We start from the raw sequence: 18,692 nt of genomic DNA, 5'->3' as shown, positions 1-18,692 counted from the left end.
TCTTGCTCCCATTTGCCTCGGCACTTTTTTCAAGGATTACCACAGCAATAGCTAGAACCGCCTGCACGGAACTAGTATTAGAAAATCACACAATGGGGAGCCTGGGTGGCTCAGTGGGTTAATCCTCTGCCTTCGTCTTCGGTCATCATCCCAGGGTCCTGGGACTGAGCTCCTCTCCGCAGGGAACCTACTTCCCCCTCTCTCTCTGTCTACCTGTGATCTCTGTCAAATAAATAAATAATCTTTTAAAAAATAATCCTAAAATTTGCATGGAATCAGAAAAGCCCCCAAATAGCCAAAGGAATGTCAAAAAAGAAAAACAAACCTAGTGGCATCACAATTCCAGATGTCTAGCTTTATTAAAAAGCTGTCATCATCAAGACAGCATGGTACTGGCACAACAACAGACACATAGATCCATGGAACAGAATAGAGAGCTCAGATATGGAGCCTCAGCTCTATGGTCAACTAATCTCTGACGAAGCAGGAAAGAATGTCCAATGGAAAGGGGACCGCCTCTTCAATAAATGTTGCTGGGGAAATTGGACAGCCACATGCAGAAGAATGAAACTGGACCACTGTCTTACACCGCACACAAAGGCAGACCCAAAATGGATGGAAGACCTAAATGGAATCCATCAAAATCCTAGAGAACACAGGCAGCAACCTCTTCGACCTCAGCCGCAGCAACGTCTTCCTAGAAACATCACCAAAGGCAAGGGCAGCAAGGGCAAAAATGAACTACTGGGACTTCATCAAGATTAAAAGCTTTTGCACAGCAAAGGAAAAAGTCGACAAAACCAAAAGACAACCGACAGAATGGGAGAAGATATTTGCAAATGACGTATCAGATAAAGAGCCAGTATCCAAAATCTATAAACTTAACAAACTCAACACCCAAAGAACAAATAATCCAGTCAAGGAATGGGCAGAAAACATGAAGACATTTCTCCAAAGAGGACATGCAAATGGCCAACAGACACATGAAAGAGTGCTCCACATCTCTTGGCATCAGGGAAATACAAATCAAAACCACAGTGAGTTCCCACCTCACACCGGTCTGAATGACCAATATTAACAAGTCAGGAAACAACAGGTGTTGACAAGGACAGGGAGACAGGGGAGCCTCCTACACTGTTGGTGGGAATGCATGCTGGGGTAACCATTCTGGAAAATAGCACGGAGGTTCCTCAGAAAGTTGAAAGTAGAGCTACCCTATGACCCAGCAATTGCATTACTGGATATTTATCCCAAAGATACAAATGCAGGGATCTGAAGGAGCACCTGTAACCCAATGTTTATAGCAACAATGTCCACAAAAGCCTAACCATGGCAAGAGCCCAGATGTCCACTGGCAGATAAATGGATAAAGAAGATGTGGTATATATATATATACAATGGGATATTACTCAGCCATTAAAAAGCAAAAAATCTTGCCATGTGCAACGACATGGACAGAACCAGAGGGTGCTATGCTAAGTGAGATAAATCAGAGACAAACACCATGATTTCATTCATATGAAATTTAAGAAACAAAACAGATGAACATAGAGGACAAGCAGAAAAATTAAGATGAAATCAGAAAGGGAGACAATCTATAAGAGATTCTTAACTATAGGAAACAAACTGAGGGTTGTTGGAGGGGAGGCGGGTGGGAGACGGGTAACCGAGTGATGGGCATTAAGGAGGGCATGGGATGGAAGGAGCACTGGGTGTTATATGCAACTGATGAATCACTAAATTCTACCCTTGAAACTAATAATTCAGTATATGTTAACTAAATTGAATTTAGATACAAAATAAAAAAAGAGTTAACCTATATGCAGATTTAGCACAACTGATGCTGAGGATTTACCCACCTTTAACCCCCATCCCTGGGTGAAGTTAAAAGAAGTGTTCATGACAGGATATGGGTCACTAAACTTGTACTAATCATTACCAATTACCTTGTTTGTCCTCCACAAGCTTAAATTCAAAACAATCTTTCATTTTACTAGGAAAAAGGGAACAGGACCAAGCACTTCTCATGTGATAATGAGCTATATATAAACTATGTTAAGGCCTTAATAAATATATTTATATACAGCTTTCAAAGCAACTTGTTCCATGTGTACAAGAAAATCCTACTGAAGATAGTTCACATTTTTCCTAAGGCCTAAACAATTGACATGAAAAAGATAAAGACTACGTGATCTTCTTACCTTCCTGTAGTACTCTAAGAAACTGACTTCAGAACCATCCGCTTTCTTAAAGGTACTCTTTGGATTCTGGTCCCAGTCAATATCATCTACTCTGTAGGTTTTATTGTTATACCTGTGCAACGGTTGGGATTTATTAGTCTTTGATTAAAATTGTACAAAGAGTATTAGTGAATTGGGGGAAATCGGAGGGGGAGACGAAGCATGAGAGACTGTGGACTCTGAGAAACAAACGGAGGGTTTTGGAGGGGAGAGGGGTGGGGGGGTTGGGTGAGCCTGGTGGTGGGTATTATGGAGGGCGTGGACTGCATGGAGCACTGGGTGTGGTGCATAAACAATGAATCTTGGAACACTGAAAAAATAAAATAAAATACATTAAAAAAGAAGCTAGATACAGATAGTATGTAGTCTCTGTAAACTTCCAAATCACTTAGTAATATATGATGTCACAGGAAGACAAAGGGAAAACTTCTTAAAGACCACGCTAGATGGGTGGGGAAGTGAGTGAAGTACTAGAAAATAAAATGAAGGCTAAAAAGGAAAGAAGTTATTAAATATTTGTCCTTTTCAAAAGAACATGCTCCCCCTGACAGCTTGCATCTTGAGAAACGTCAAAAACACCTCTTCCCCGTTTTCATCCTATTCCCACTCCTCCACCGTAAACCCTACATTCTAATAGGATGGACTAGAAAGCTACACGATCTTAAGACTTGCAAAATGATTATTTCATATTTTAAAGAGCGTCTTACTTGGTAAGAACAATTAAACCTATTAGCTCCTTAGAAACTTGTTCTTGAAATTTGTGTTCTTCCGTTTGATGATACAAGTTGAACATGAAATCTAACACGGTTTCGCTGCGAAGGACTTTGTGACTGACGTCCGTGCAAAGCATGATGTTGTTCTCGTACTGGAGGATAGAGGTGGTGAAGCCAGGCCAGATCACCAACCTGTCAAACAGGAGAGCAATGAAGGGACCCTATGAACAACCCTGCCATGTTCTGTGTACATCAAAGTGTGTTCTTCTCCTTTATTAATTAGATCCAAAGTACAAAATTCTCGAATTGAGTAAATTTAGTTATTTCTAGGTTTTACATGGGCCCAGATAAAGATCCCTCTAAGATCCTCAACAATGAACGTTGTTTTATAGTAAAATAATTCAAACTCCATTTTGAATACACTAACTTTATTAAATGATTTTTTATGTTGGTAAAACTTGAAACGGTTGCCAGTCTAACCAAAAGCATCTATAATTAGTACAATAACCCTAAACTGTGTGTGCCACACTTGGATACACTACAGGAACTTCTGAAACAATCTTCATTAGCTCATAAATTTTGTTTCCCAAAAGCAAATACAGTGTTGGACAACCCTTCATGCTTCCCTAGTGAGAGAGGAGTATCACGTGATGTTTTTATATCCAAGTGTTCTAGGATGTCTCTTATTATTCAAATCAAGTTAAATATTTACTTAACATGACGGGTACCACTAACAGCCCCAGTAGTAAATTTGATTATTTCAAATAAGAACATCGTTTTCAAAGTCTGTGATCATACCTAAGGAACAGAAAGGTTCCACTTCATACAAACCTATGATTTGGAATATCGATTGGGTCACTTGGGTTATAGTAATTCCGTCCAATTTGCTGTAAATTCATGATCTTCAAGAGCCTAGAAATTCAAAGGTCAGAAGACAGGAGCAAATACTGGTAAGTATCTTCATGCACAGGGACTCACCACACTGGTCTTTCAACTCTTCTCTAGGTTTTTAATTTTTCTTAGTAAAATGTTAAGAAAACACCAACATACCTCCTGAAAATAATATTATAGAACTGCAAACATGTTGGTGATGTAGGTGGGAGTTCATTTGTTAAGGTGATTGTTATCCTCACATGCTCTCCATTTCGGGTCTGACTGAACACTTCAGTAACCTGAGCCAGAGCAGTGGAAAAACCAAACTTTTAATTGTTAAGAGAAACTAATAATCCCAATCACATAATTCCTGCTAAAAAGGCAACAGTGAAAAGTATGGAAAAGTTTTAAATTAAAAAAAGAATGACTATGAGAAGAGTGGTTATGGGCCTTATTATAATTGTCATCACGTTTTTCAGGCGGATTTGAAAATGACGCAGTAATGCCAAAGGTCCCTCTGCGTTCATTAAAACTGTGAGACAGAAGACCACTGGAGTTTCTCTAAAAGCTACCCTAGATTGTGGCAGTTCTGCTTTTGAGGTGGAAATCCTACATCACCCTCTCCCCAACCCAACATTTTAAAATAACCTTGTGCTGTAGTCTTTTAGGTAAAAATAGTATTGTTCCATCAAAAGCATGACACCTTCCAATTAAGTCTTCATGTTGAAAAAGAAGAGCTGATCGGAGTCTTCTGGCTTCCATCAGTGGGTTATAGTCAATGTGATACTGATATAAGGCCCACTGGGGACGGGACGTCAATCGAAAATGATTAGTGCTCAGCCTTACTATAATGCCTGAAGAACCTGTAAGAACGAGTCATGTTTCATTAACAAAATAACAAGTTCATTCTTCCCTGAAATCTTTCCTACTCTTTCCTACCGTGACAAAGCAGACACAGATCTGTAACAAAAGGCTAAGAACAGCATACGACACTGAACTTCTCAGACAACTGACTTTGAGTACGACTATCCTACCCACTTAAGTTCCCGCAAGCATATGTTTAAGAATAAATCCTCCTTAGACTAAGTAATCTATATCAGAACCCACCAAATCTCTGTGGCAAGAAGTTTTAAAAGAAAAAAAGTTATGTAACAGTAAAACATTTCAGTGCAGCTGAAGACACTGACAACCTATTTCATTAAAGTCAAGAGAGAGAGGGAAATGGAAAAGCCACAGAAAAGCTGGATCCTGACCAAATGTGCTTTTTCTCCCTACTACTACACCATACAAATAAATATGTAAAATAAAGGGCTTCAATTCAGTGTTCTGTGTACTCAAAAAGTAATCCCAGGAAACTGCATTCTTCATAATTAACTCACCTGTTTTTGATTCTTTAACATGGTCCAGGTTCTGTCTTGTATTCACACCAAGATCATGAAAGTCTCTACGACGACCTCCTCTCTCTGCTAATGATAACTCCTGAAATCCAGCAGATATCTGGATCTCTTAAAAAAAAAAAAAAGATATCCTATGTCACATGAAACAATGATGACATTAATTCCCAAAGTACTACATGGACCCTAAAAGCTACAGAGGTACTAAGATACTGTTTAGAAATTTCACAGGTTATCTGTTGGCCAGGGCACCTCAGCTAGGACTTTTATAAACCGTTTGCCACTGCCCCAGGTAAATTCAGTTGGTCCCCTGTAAGATACATCCGTGTTAAAAACCAAAACCAAAACCAAAACCAAAAAAAAACTAAGACAACTGACTTGGGATTCAAGAACTCAGGAGCATGCTTAGTGGCTGGGAAATCACAGTTCTGATAACAACCTAAGAGCCTAAACAGAAGTATTCTTCACAGTTTTATGATGCACTTATAGCTATAGGAATCGGTGACTCATAGGTTTTAATGTGTAAATGTCTAGTGTCATTTCCTCACTAATTCCTTAAGAACAGACAGGATCGGGCGCCTGGGTGGCTCAGTGGGTTAAGCCGCTGCCTTCGGCTCAGGTCATGATCCCAGGGTCCTGGGATCGAGCCCCGCATCGGGCTCTCTGCTCGGCAGGGAGTCTGCTTCCTCCTCTCTCTCTCTCTGCCTGCCTCTCTGCCTACTTGTGATCTCTGTCAAATAAATAAATAAAATCTTAAAAAACAAAACAAAAAACAAAACAAAAACAAACAAACAAACAAACAAAAAGAACAGACAGGATCGTCCTATGTGTACCCCACGGCCACCATACACATGGCCCAGTGGGACAGATTAGCTAGAAGTTCATGTGGTTTCCAAAGCTGATTATAACATCCAAAATTATTGAATCCTTCAATTTGTACATCATACAGAAGTGCATCTCATCAACAGTGTGGTGTGGGCCGAAGAATGAATGTGGCCTTGGTCATCTGCTATTACAAATGCAGCTTTCAGTTAATAGGGGCCGTACCTTGAGTACCAGACACTTTGGTGGCCTCCATAAGCCCTCAGTCTTCTTTTTAAAAATAGGATTTTTTTAGGGAGTCATACCTAATGGACTAGAATTCCATCTTCCCAAGAGGGAAGGATGGCCTAAGAGGTTTACAGAAATTGCCGGATCAACCTCTGGGAAAGTGCCTTGAAAGGGAGTCAGCAGCCAGTGTCTATGTTCTCTGGGACCCTGCCTGGAATCTGGATGTGATCACCGGACATAAGCCTTAATGACAAAAGTCAAGACAAAAGAACAAAACAATCGAAAAGGCCATTTTTCTTCTGACCACAAATGCCAGGACTAGCTCTGAAGTGCCAACTTCTGGACTTTTTTGTTAGAGAAGAAACTGGGCTTTAACAGAATATTGGTTCCTGATATACTCTGGAAGCAACTTATTCCAACATGAGTTTCAACTTCCTTACCTGAAAAACTGATGCACTTCATGGGCATGTTGAGTTTTACATGAAAATATAATTTATAAACCCCTTTAAAGGTGTTGCTAAATATGTAGGTTGTTTTACCTCAGGATATTCAGGGACTTATTTAAAAGTCCTTCAAATACATAACTGTTCTGTTTCCCTTGAAATTTTTATACCAGAGACTTTCAATTTAAAGTAGCCTTGGTCTTGGTTGATTAACTATACTAATGCAGGTCAGGCATACCGAATCCAAGCTGGTAACAATAACAGGTCACGGCAGCTGTTTTCCTGAAAAATTTGAGTTTGTCTTAAAATTCAGTTCTGGGGCACCTACGTGGCTCAGTTGGTTAAGCGACTGCCTTTGGCTCAGGTCATGATCCCAGAGTCCCGGGATCATGTCCCGTATCAGGCTCCTGGCTCCGCGGGGAGTCTGCTGCTCCCTCTGACCTTCTTCCCTCTCATGCTCTCACTCTCTCTCAAATAAAGAAAAAAAAAATTAAAAAAAAATTCAATTCTGGATATGTAAACTTGACTGCAAGTTTCTGAATACAAACAATGAAGTCTGTTTCCCTCTCTATATACAACATAACTTTTACAGTTAGCCAAACCTTATGGGTCAATCTGTAAAGAGGACAGGTTTTAGAATGAATAAAATTGGAAAGCTTGCTAATTATAAGGACACCTAACTTTACTGTGCTTCGCGGATACTGCAGTTCTTACAACTGAAGGTTTGTGGCAACTCTGTGGTAAACAAGTCTACTGGTGCCATTTTTCCAACATTTGCTCATTTCATTTGTGTCACATCCTGGTAATTCTCACACTAGTTCAAACTTTTTTGTTATTATATTTGTTATGGTGATCTGTGGTCAGTAATTACAACTTGCTGAAAACGTAATTAATGGTTACAATTTCTTAGCAGTATATACAGTTTAGACATAATGTTACTGCACACTTAATAGCCTAAGGTATGGTGTCAACTCTTATAAAACCCGGGAAACCAAACAATTCATCTGACTCGCTTTATGAGGTCTGCTTTATTGCAGTGGTCTAGAACTGGAGCTGCAGTAACTTCAAGGTGTGCCTAGAACTTCCCTTTCTGTGTAGCTGCTGGAGCGATTAAAAACACAAGTCTGATGTTGCTACTGCTGTTTAAGAACCCTCCACGTATCCACACCCCACTTACAGAATGCAAACCACGGTCCTAGGCAAGGTTTCATTCATAGAAAATCTGTTAAACTTGTCAATTTCTAAAATTCAGTAAACACTTGAACATTTATGACAAATACTTCTCAGATATAATGCTTACAACAGCAGTGAAAAGTTGTGAAATAGGGCCTTGCATTTGTTATTCCAAGTATTACTTAATCCTCACAGTGACCTTTACATATAAAGTTAGATACTAGCTTTTTAGAGATGGGAAAGTGTCATAGAAACTCAGATACCAAGTATAGAGGAGAAACTGGGCAAAATCCTATAACTTTATAAAGAGATGACTGCCCATGAATGAACTCTCATCAGACATCTTGAAAAATAACCTATCTTACATCGAAAAAGTGGCAAATTGGATACATAAATGAAAGACCCTCTCCTCCTCTGACTCTTCAAGGGTAGCACTATTAACCGATGTTTTTCCTCAAACTTGTCTATGCAAAGATTTATACAATCACATATTCGTTAAAGATACAGAGATAACACTTGGTTTTGTAGGATGCAGGGCAGTGGTACTGGGTGCTCAACCAATAGGGCAGTGCTGGCTCTTCCTGGTCAGGTGCTCGCAGTGTGGGGTACAGAGCAGGACAGTCAGCACCCTCCCACTGACAGACAACTGCCTTCCCATGAGGGGACCTGCTAGTGAATGTACCATCGCAACTGCTCCATGTATCCCAAAGCTGGCACAATTCTATCAGCCCACAGGGAGTAGCAGCAGTTTTCCACTGTCAGCATTTGTAAAATGGCAAAAAATAAAATGGTGCAGAACAAAGAGGTAAAAAGCGTTCCCTTGGCTTAAGCGTCTTTATGAAGACTCAATGTTTTCAACAGCCTCTGCAGGCTTCAAGGCACTGCCCCTTCATTTCCCTCTCCACGCTCTCCCTGGCTTGTTAAACATTGTGGTTTCCCAAGAATGCTCTGTGTTTCAGGAAGTTTTCAGGCTGCCCAGTAGCTGACACAGCCGTTCACACCACCCTAAAATCAGATTTATTCACCCTCTACTGTTCAATGACGTCACTAGCTGTGATTCGGAGAAGGGGAGAATGTAGCACAGAGAGGAAAGCGGCTCTGCCTTCTTGCTAGCCGGCTTCCTCCACGCTAAGTTTCCCCAGAAGCACACTTCCATGCCCACCCTAGCTGGAAAGCCATGTCCTTACGTTAATTCCCTGTGTGCACAGGGGTGTTTCCTGTATCAAAACCAAATGTAACTGTAAAATAAATCTTTTTATCAAGCATCTAAATAATTCACGTTTGTAACAAAGTACTGAAAAAACACAATTTTTGTAATCCAAACTGGTGTGCTGACCTCATCAGCGGTCATAACTTTGGCCTGGGTTTTGCAGCTGAGAAACATGGCCAGCCAGAGCAACCCCCAGGAGATCAAAGTTACACATGTTAAAGGCAGTTCAGCTTGTGATGAAATCACTAACGATGCCAAAAAGTTCTCAATGACTAATGAGTCAGCACATGGATGGTTAGTTCAGAACTTAATCATTCTGCAAGAGCTAATACGGGGCCCTGGCAAGAATACACTTTTTCATTTCCAAGGAGAAAAATCCTGTGGCACCTTCCTAAGTCCAGGCTGCACAGCTGAGAGAAAGGGTCTGTTCTTCCTGAAGGACCGCAGGGGCCCCTTTTTATAATGACTCCGTATGCTGGTTACCGCTTCACGTCTACTACTGCGCGCGCACATGAGATCTTTTCACTCTCCCTTCACCTTGGGGCTTGGCGGGTGCTCCCACTGCTCCTCTCTGTCGTCCACGGCCAACTAACTCCCCTTCCGCTGCTGGCTGCTGAGGCCTGGGCTGGATATAGCCAGGCTGCTGACTCTACGGCGATAATGCAAACAAACAGCATTCTTTTCATGTCAAAAGGTCACAGGTCAGAGGAAACAGTCTTCAGCAAGTCTAAGACGTTCAAACAAAACTGGTCTATGTTAGTAACTAAGTATTCCCCTAAAGCAGCTTTTTCAAGAAAGATCACTAACTAGCTGATGGGCATTAAGGTGGGCTCAGGATGGAAGGAACGCTGGGTGTGATACACAGCTGAACAATCATTGAACTCTACCTCTGAAACTTATATTACACTATAATTAATTGGATGTAAATAAAATTAAAAAAAAAAAGAAGAAGAATAAGAGTCACTAACTAAAGAATCGGCTGTTCCAATGCTTAGGAAATAGAACAGGATCATTCTTGTTCGGCTCCTGCATCCTTCACAGAACAGTTTTTAAACTTATCTTCAACAGCCTAAGCCAATAAAGATGTAGGTTTTTGTTTTTCAAGGACATGCTCTGTAGGGGAAAGGTCAAGCACTCACCGCAGTGGCCCCCACATGCTGCACTGTCTCCTGCCCACGGGCGCGTCCTCTGGCTCTCGCTCTGGCTCGCCCAGTCATTTTTTTTCCTAGAGAGGAAACAATTGTAAAGACAACATTCAACATACATGATTACATTTGACTGTTTCTGCAATGTTCCCTTTATTTTTTTTCCCCCGTTTTATTTTCTTTTCAGTGTTCCAAAATTCACTGTTTATGCACCACACCCAGCGCTCCATGCAATACCCACCACCAGGCTCACCAAACCCCCCACCCCCTTCTCCCCCGAAAGCTTCAGTTCATTTCTCAGAGCCCATAGTCTCTCATGGTTTGTCTCCCCCTCCAATTTCCCCCATCTCACTTCTCCTCTCCTTCTCCCCATGTCATCTGTGCTATTCATTATGCTCCACAAGTGAGTGAAACCATATGATAATTGACTCTCTCTGCTTGACTTATTTCACTCAGCAGAATCTCTTCCAGTCCCGTCCATGTTGCTACAAAAGTTGGGTATTCGTCCTTCCTGATGGAGGCATCATACTCCATAGTGTATATGGACCACATCTTCCTTATCCATTCGTCCGTTGGAAGGGCATCTTGGTTCTTTCCACAGTTTGGCCACCGTGGCCATTGCTGCTATGAACATTGGGGTACAGATGGCCCTTCTTTTCACTGCACCTGTATCTTTGGGGCAAACATCCAGTAGTGCAATTGCAGGGTCATAGGGAAGCTCTATTTTTAACTTTCTGAGGAATCTCCACACTGTTTTCCAGAGTGGCTGCACCGACTTGCATTCCCACCAACAGTGTAAGAGGGTTCCCTCTTCTCCACATCCTCTCCAACACACGTTGTTTCTTGTCTTGTTAATTTTGGCCCTTCTGACTGGTGTAAGGTGGTATCTCAGTGTGGTTTTGAATTCCTTTAGATGTACTGAAGACTCCACAGTAAGTTTCTGAATCAGCACCTGTTCATCGCACCTCTCCTAACAGGGCTAAAGGCAGTGTCCCCTACCTTCAATGAACATAAGTGCTTACGGTGGACTGGACATGCTGCGTGGCAGGGCTACGGTGCAGGGCTTGTTTAATACAGACAGTCACCGGCTGAATTACTATCTCAACCAAACTTAGGGAAAACTTAAGAGACATCAGAGGCTGGTGACCAACTCTTTTCACATGTGGGTGTGTATCTATGAAACTGGGCCCACATGGCATGTTTGAGGTCAGGCCCTTTCCCTAACTCTTCCACGTGTCTGCTGCACACTCCTAGGTCCTCCCACAGTACAATGCGCAGCGTAAACACACCCAAACCGCCATCTTCTACAGCACACCATTTATGCCCCACATTTTCAGTCTTGGCGAGAGGCACGACCATCTGCCGTGTCTGTAAAGAAAAAGGACAGGGTCCTCGCTCTTCCAATGCCTCCTCTGTTGCTCTCCATCTCACCAGCACCGTGAAGTGGCTGGGAGCCAGGGCCCATGCTCAGGGCAGAGGGATCGCCATGCATAAAAGCGGATGCACCCCCTCACCCCCACCACGGAGCAGAAAGTGTATCAGGTCACACAGGGTGGAGACCTCAGAGCTACGAGTCCTTCACAGAAGGGACATAACCTGAGGTCCGTGTTCATTTGTGAAACCGTGTGAATAAACCGCCCCGCAGGTCCAGCGGGCGTTTCAAGAGAGAACACGCAGGAAGGGCTTTCAGCGCGCCGGGTGCGCAGTGAACACTCGTCCCGTCTTAGCGCTCGCGGGAAAGGCAGATAAAACTGTAACGACGACTTTTTAAGTTTCATGAAGGAACGAAGCCGAACGTTCTAGCAGGAAAGCGGCAACTCAGCTACACGCTGCAGCGGCCTCCTGCGAAGGCGGTGCCAGAGACCCGCAGCCCCGGGCGGGCTCCGGAGAGGCGCGGCGGGTGCAGCTGCAAGACGCCGTGCGAGGCCGCAGGGCAGTAGCGAAGGGGAGCTGGTGCAGCCCAACGTGGGGCCCTGCGGCCAACAGGAGGGCCGGATTCCACCGTCGCTGCGCGGAGACCCCCAAGGTTCTGAACGCCGAGGGCCGGCCTGCGACATCACAGTGAAGGTCGCTCCGCTGCAAGTCGGGGTCCCAACCGGTCTCAGCGTTCGCAGCTCCGAGGTTCCTGGCTCCGGCAGGACCTTCCCGGACACCAGCCTAGCGACGCTCTCCCACAGGGCGGCCTCGCGGAGCCGAAGCCAGCGCGGGGGCTCGGCAGACCCCGGCCCCTGCACCGGCCGCCCCCAGCCCGGCCGCTTCCAGGCGCGGCTGCCGAGCGCGGCCGGCGCAGGCCGGGACACGACAACTGCCACGCACTGCGGCCTCTGCGCCCCGATGCTGCCCGCAGCCCGGCGGCCGCACGCCACGAGCTCAGGGGTCGCACGGCCGCTGTGCGGAGGGACAGCTCTTCTGGCACACGCGGGCCTCCAGCGTCGTGACTCGCCCCGCCCGCCTCACAGCCGCTGCCTCCGCGCTCGGGCTCCTCCCGCCGCACCCCTGCCGCCAGCCTGCGAGCCGCAGGTCGGCCCCGGCACCCGGCCTGGCACGAGGCCCCCGCGGCCGGCCCAGCGGCCTCCCGCGTGCCCAGGCCTCCCACGGCACCGCACACGGGCGGGGCTGTCCCGCGCGGCCGCGGCTCCCGCCGCACCCGTCCGCTCTCGGGACACCCGCGGGCGACAGACGACGGGCCCGGGAGACCCGGCTGCCAACGCCGCCCGCCGCCGCAGCCCGTCCCCGCACACCGGCTCCGCCCCGGCCCGCGGGGCCCCTCTCCCGCCCGGGGCAGCGCCGAGCAACGCCGTCGGCCCGCGCAGTGCGCCCCCCGCAGGCCGTGCCGCGCAGCGCCCAGGAAGGAGCACCCCCAACGCAGACGACGGCCCCGCGACCCCCGGCCTGCCCAGCAGCGCCGCACACCCAGCCACGCAGAGCCCCCAAACCCAAGCAGCGTCCCGGGACGACTCGTGCCCCGGAGAGTAGCCCCCGAACCGCAGCCACGTCCCGGAGCGCGCCCCGACCCTGCAGGTGGCCCCATGCCCGCCCTCTCGCACCCCGGAGCGCCCCCTCAGGCCTTCCCCCGCCCTCCACGACGCCGGGCCTCCCCACGCCCGCGCACCCCCGCGTCCCGGCGCCCTCCTCACCAGGCGCACAGCGGCAGTCGCGGGGAAGCCCACGCACCCGGCCAGGCCGCCGCGCCCCGGACCCCTCAGCCCCGCGTCGTCGCCGCCGCGCTAACAGCTACCGCGCCGCCAACCGTCACCGCACGCCGGATCCCTCCGCGCCCGGACTTGGCGCCCCGACGCCTAACCCGGCGAGCCGGCCCTCCCCGGACCCGGGAGCCGCGCCGCTCACCGTCCCTTCACCATCAGCCGAGGCTCCCTCCGACTCGCGGGCGGTCGCGGGGCGCGGACCCGGCGGAAGGGGCACCGCGTTCCTTTCCTGCGCGGAAGGACACCTGCATCTGGCGGTGAACTCACCCGCACGTGACATCGGGCTAACGGCGCGGCGAGGACGTGCGCGCGCTGCGCCCTGATTGGCTGGCACGTGCACGGCGGTTTTCGGGGGGGCGGAGCCACAGGAGCCCCGCCCCAGGCCCCGCCCCGAGAGTAACCGCAGGTGGCGGACGCCAACACCTGCCTGGTTCGCAGCTAGGGAAGCCACGTGGAGCCAGGGCAAGGCCTGGGTCAGCTGTGAGAGCGGGACCAGGTGCAAAACAGCGGACTGAACCTTGGGTGGCCCCTTCAAATGGGAGGCTATTTAGCTCCTCAAATCGAGAGATGAGATTCGAATTTTGCCCCCAAGAAAAGAAAGCGCATTCCAGAGCCTGAATGCCGGGCGGCTGTGCACCTGCCCATTTACGTGTGCACAGACGGTGTGCCGAGTGCACGCGTGTGCACGTGTATGGCGGTGGTCGGCCGCCGTATTTATCTGCATCTACCTGCACCGTCACCTACGGGGCGGGTTAAAGCACGGGGGCCGCGCCCCCTCCCCGGGGACTCGGCAGGTTCAGTTGACCCGCCAGCTACTCCCCGTCTCTTGACAAATCGCTCCTGACGCTGCCCCAGCTGCTCCGGGATCCGCCTGAATACGAGGTCCCGGAATTAGATGCCTTCGTTGAGAATTTGTTTCGTCGTTGGGCAAACCCAACACAATTGAAACTATTGTGAACATTGTAAAATAGGGCAGTTTTTTGGTCAGACTGGGAAATGGGATTCTATGGAGCTAGAGAAGTCTAGTAATGATTCAGGGGTTTCTTAAGGATGGAGTGTAGGGGGGCAGTGGCAACAGTTATCTGGAGGGATTGTCTTTTTTTTTTTTTAATTTTATTATTTATTTGACAGAGATCACAAGTAGGCAGAGAGGCAGGCAGAGAGAGAAAGAGAGAGAGAGAGAAGCAGGCTCCCCGCTGAGCAGAGAGCCCGATGCGGGACTCGATCCCAGGACCCTGAGATCATGACCTGAGCCGAAGGCAGCGGCTCAACCCACTGAGCCACCCAGGCGCCCCTGGAGGGATTGTCTTAAAGCTGCATTTATACAGCAAACATTTCATTAATGCTTATGCATGTATTCAGGGCGCTTGGGGTGGGGTGGGGCAGAAGTTTTCCCAAGCCACCTCCCCAAGTCCACTGTCTCCCCTGTGGGTCAGAAGGAGCCCTCTGGGTTTCAGGGTGTACCTCACTCACTTGATTGTCAAAACCGAGAAAGGGGAAACTTCTGAAAAACACATCCCCGGGTAATCCTGACTGAAGAGATTTGGAATGGGAGCCAAGTATTTTAAGAGACACCAGGTGATTTTTCTGCCGAGAAAATTTTGAGCAATGTAAGGCAAGATCTGTGATCTTGACATCGTACACAAAGAAAGGATTAATGTGAAAAGGGGAGACACCCAATAAGTTTTTTTTGTGTGGGGGGATGACTTCACTTTATAAAAATAGAAGGCACTGTTTGGGGAAAAAACCGATACAAACCTTCACTTTTCTAAGAGGAATTTAACATGTTGGTGAGAAAGATGTTCTGTGGTCTTGCCAGCAGATGGAGCGAGAAAACAAGAAATAAGTCTAGTTTCAACGGGGTGCAGGGGCAAGAAATACCAGGAATGCAGCTTACAGCAAAGAAGTCACCCTTTCCCCGTTTCTCTTCTCTGTGTGCCTAAACTCCTTGGGACTGCTAAGCATACACCATCCGCAGAGGATCTTGGTGTGTGCATTGTATGAAATGCGTGGTTTCTAAAGACATAGGAAGTTGTGATTCAGCAAGATGGAGGCAAACCCCTCGTGCTTCTGATGGTGCAAACAGTGCAACTCACAAACCTCCCCTAAAATTTAAAAAGAAAAGCTACAGAGAGACATTGGGGAAGCATCATTTTTTTCAAGAGTTTCGACATTGGCAGCATGACACAGTGGCTCCAGTTACTGGATACAACTGTGTTGCCCCTGCTAGAAACTGAAAAGTGAAGGGATATAGATACTCCTTCCAGGAGTTTGGTCAGGTGCTGGGGAGTAGGGGGGTGGGCGGAGAGGTGGGAGTCCATCCCGGAGAGGGAGCAGAACACTACGAGGGACCTGGCTGCTGGGAGGGAGGTCACTTGGCAGATGCTGATGCTGCGGTCTGAAAGGGTGAATGGGATTTGCAGGGACCCCTGTGGCCCAAGCCGGTGGGGATGTTTAGGGAGCATCTAGCTATTTGGCCCAGCAGGAGTGATCACTGAGGGGGGACACTGAGCTGCAGACCAGGTTCTAGAAGTTGAATGACAATAAACAATGTCCAGGCTGCTGAATACACCTTGCTAGATGGTGTGAAGAAGACACGCTCTCTGTCGTCCTGATGATGCCAAGCCCCAGGACCCCCAAGGGGAACATGTCACAGCTAGGTCAGGCACAGAACAGGGTGAGAGGCAGAGACTGTGTCCACAGGCCTGTAAGCTCTATACCTGAACTGGTCAGAGGCTTTTGGGTCCTAGCCAGACTCTACCAAGAGGGAAGGAGGGCTCAGATTTGCTGGCTCTCATGCGATTTTATCATTGTTGTTTGCTTTGATTCCTTGAGGGGAAATTCATACAAGATGAAATTAACCATTTTACAGCGAACAGTTGAGTGGTACTTTGTACCTCCACAGCGTTGTGCCAGCACCACTTCTCTCTAGTTCCAGAACATTTCCATCATCCCAGAACAAAATCCCACTCCTTTTAAGCTGTCATTCCCTGTTCACTCCTCCCTGCCAGCCCCGGCCACTGCAAATCTTTCTGTCTCTATGGATTTACCTACTTTACTTGTGTCACATGAACAGACTGATACGATATGTGGTCCTTTGTGGCTTTCTGCCTTCTTTCACTGAGCCTCATGTTTTCAAGGTCGGTCCTGAACGCTGTAGCATGGATCAGTTCTTCCTTCCTTTTTATGGCTGAATAATATTCCCTTGTGTGAAGAGACCACATCTGTTTATCCATTTACCCGTTGAAGGATGGGTCTAATGTTTTTAAAGGGAAGCAGGGATCCTGGACACCTGTGAACTCATGGTCAGCCCATGGCCACTGGGTTTGTGACCACACCCCATCCTCGGGTCCAAATCCAGGGGACACCTTTTGGACCTGCCTGTCTTCTCTATACCATTGAGAGTGATGCTTCCTCTTTTTACCCCAACGGTATCACATCCTGCCTGGACCCGGGTGTTGTTCCTCCATCTCCAGCTAGTCCTTCTGTGTATGATTCATAGATGTGCCCTCTGCCTGGGACCTAGATGTGCATGGCAGCGGTTCCCAAAGTGTGGTCCTCATCACCAAGAGTCTGCAGGAGGTTTTTGGGTCCCACCCCAAGACTGTGGTTGAACCAGGATCTTGAAGGTAAGGCCAGAAACCTGTGTCAAAGTGGCCTGCTGATCGGCTCTGAACCACTGGGTAGTGTGAGATCCATGGAGCCTACTCCCTGAGCAAGGGGTTGAGATTGGCACCCACTCGGTCTTGGGGTGGCTCACTTATTGCCATGACCTCAGACGTCCTCTTGAGCTCAATGGCCCTAGTGTCTGTGGGTTGCTGCTGAGCCCCATTCCGGTATAGTCTAGTAGGGGTTCCTCTGTTCCTGGTCACTTTGGGAATAGTCTCATTAGCAGGAGGTACAAACAGCGGTGGGAGTTTGGGAGAGCGTCTACTCAGAACGAGCTTTTTCTAAAAACAAAAAAAGAAATGAAGCTTCAGTGATGTTTGAGGTGTTGGTGTCACTGATGCCCCCCCCCCGTGCTCCTGGGTCTCTCTTTGAGGTGTCTGTGGGCAGGGCTCCACGGCCATCCCGTGTCCTGCCTGTCGTCAGACCACTGGGACCTCTTACAACTTGCGTGTGGCACGCAGGCAGCGGCTCAGGATACAGAATCCAACTCACTCACTCTGAACCAACCTTCTCCCAGAGGGATAGCTTCTGGAACAGATAGATTCCTGCAGTGGAACCATGGTGGGAAAACACGATGGGGTCCCTGAGGGGCTCAGTCATCAAGCGTATGCCTTTGGCTCAGGTTATGATCCCAGGGTTCTGGGATCGAGCCCCCCGTCAGGCTCCCTGCTTGGCAGGAAGCCTCCTTCTCCCTCTCTCTCCCACTTCCCCTGCTTGTGTTCCCTTTCTCGCTGTGTCTCTCTCTGTCAAATAAATAAATAAAATCTTTAAAAAAAAAAAAAAAGAAAGAAAGAAAGAAGAAAAGGAAAGAAAAAAAGAAAAACAACTAAAAATGCAAACAGAACCAAACAGCAAGACTGTATTAAAACCAACACTTGCGCTTATGGTATAAGCATTGTGTGGTCCTACATGCTGAAACCCACGGGTCTAACAGGCTCGTTGCTCACTTGAAAAATATGATCGGTAGTAAGAAGGAGATCTTTTTCTCAAATAAGAATTTTGTCTTTCAAGTTTTCATGTTAAAGATGAAATGTGATGAAATACATAGTTTTTAAATTTATCATGTAATATAGGAATATATGATAATATATAAATGTAGTTAATGCATATCATAAAAATATGTAAGGAATTAAAATATAAATATATAAACATATAAGATATGTAAAATATAGAAATATATAAAATGATATATAAATAATAAATTATATAAAATAATAATTTACTAAAATGAAAGCCAAAAATGAAATTTCAGGGGTGCCTGGGTGGCTCAGTGGGTTAAAGCCTCTGCCTTCGGCTTAGGTCATGATCTCAGGGTTCTGGGATCGAGCCCCACATCAGGCTCTCTGCTCAGCAGGGAGCCTGCTTCCCCCTCTCTCTCTGCCTGCCTCTCTGCCTACTTGTGATCTCTGTCAAATAAATAAATAAAGTCTTAAGAAATGAAATTTCATCTTTAAAACTTGCAAAAGTGAGATTTTTCCTTGCGATCTTTATTTTGGAACCTATTTTTCATGTGCATAGTAGAGCACAGTGTCTTATAAGTACATACCGCAGTGTACTGTAACTAAGCGTAAATGTC

General features: G+C 47.0%; 1 protein-coding gene across 3 annotated transcripts in view; it reads right to left on the bottom strand.

Annotated features, from left to right (window-relative positions):
- The window catches only part of PIWIL1 (piwi like RNA-mediated gene silencing 1), a 35,735-nt gene extending 22,050 nt beyond the window's left edge, over window positions 1–13,685 (bottom strand). Inside the window, exons 1-9 of one of the 3 annotated variants that reach the window (XM_082699812.1) lie at window positions 13,590–13,685; window positions 10,236–10,321; window positions 9,634–9,745; window positions 5,206–5,331; window positions 4,475–4,689; window positions 4,004–4,125; window positions 3,785–3,865; window positions 2,948–3,145; window positions 2,202–2,313 (exon numbers count right to left, since the gene is read on the bottom strand). In XM_082699812.1, the coding sequence (XP_082555938.1) occupies window positions 2,202–2,313; window positions 2,948–3,145; window positions 3,785–3,865; window positions 4,004–4,125; window positions 4,475–4,689; window positions 5,206–5,331; window positions 9,634–9,745; window positions 10,236–10,313 (1,044 nt within the window). In that variant the 5' untranslated portion in view covers window positions 10,314–10,321; window positions 13,590–13,685. Of the gene's footprint in view, window positions 1–2,201; window positions 2,314–2,947; window positions 3,146–3,784; window positions 3,866–4,003; window positions 4,126–4,474; window positions 4,690–5,205; window positions 5,332–9,633; window positions 9,746–10,235; window positions 10,322–13,378; window positions 13,530–13,589 lie in introns of those variants that run through there. The other 2 variants (XM_082699813.1, XM_082699811.1) reach the window with 2 other exon arrangements.
- Window positions 13,686–18,692: the final 5,007 nt, after the last annotated feature.

This window comes from Mustela nivalis, assembly GCF_964662115.1.
Source record: "Mustela nivalis genome assembly, chromosome: 14".
Classification (NCBI taxonomy): Eukaryota; Metazoa; Chordata; class Mammalia; order Carnivora; family Mustelidae; genus Mustela; species Mustela nivalis.
Note: the sequence above shows the minus strand (reverse complement) of the source record. Positions and strands in the feature narration are given on the sequence as shown.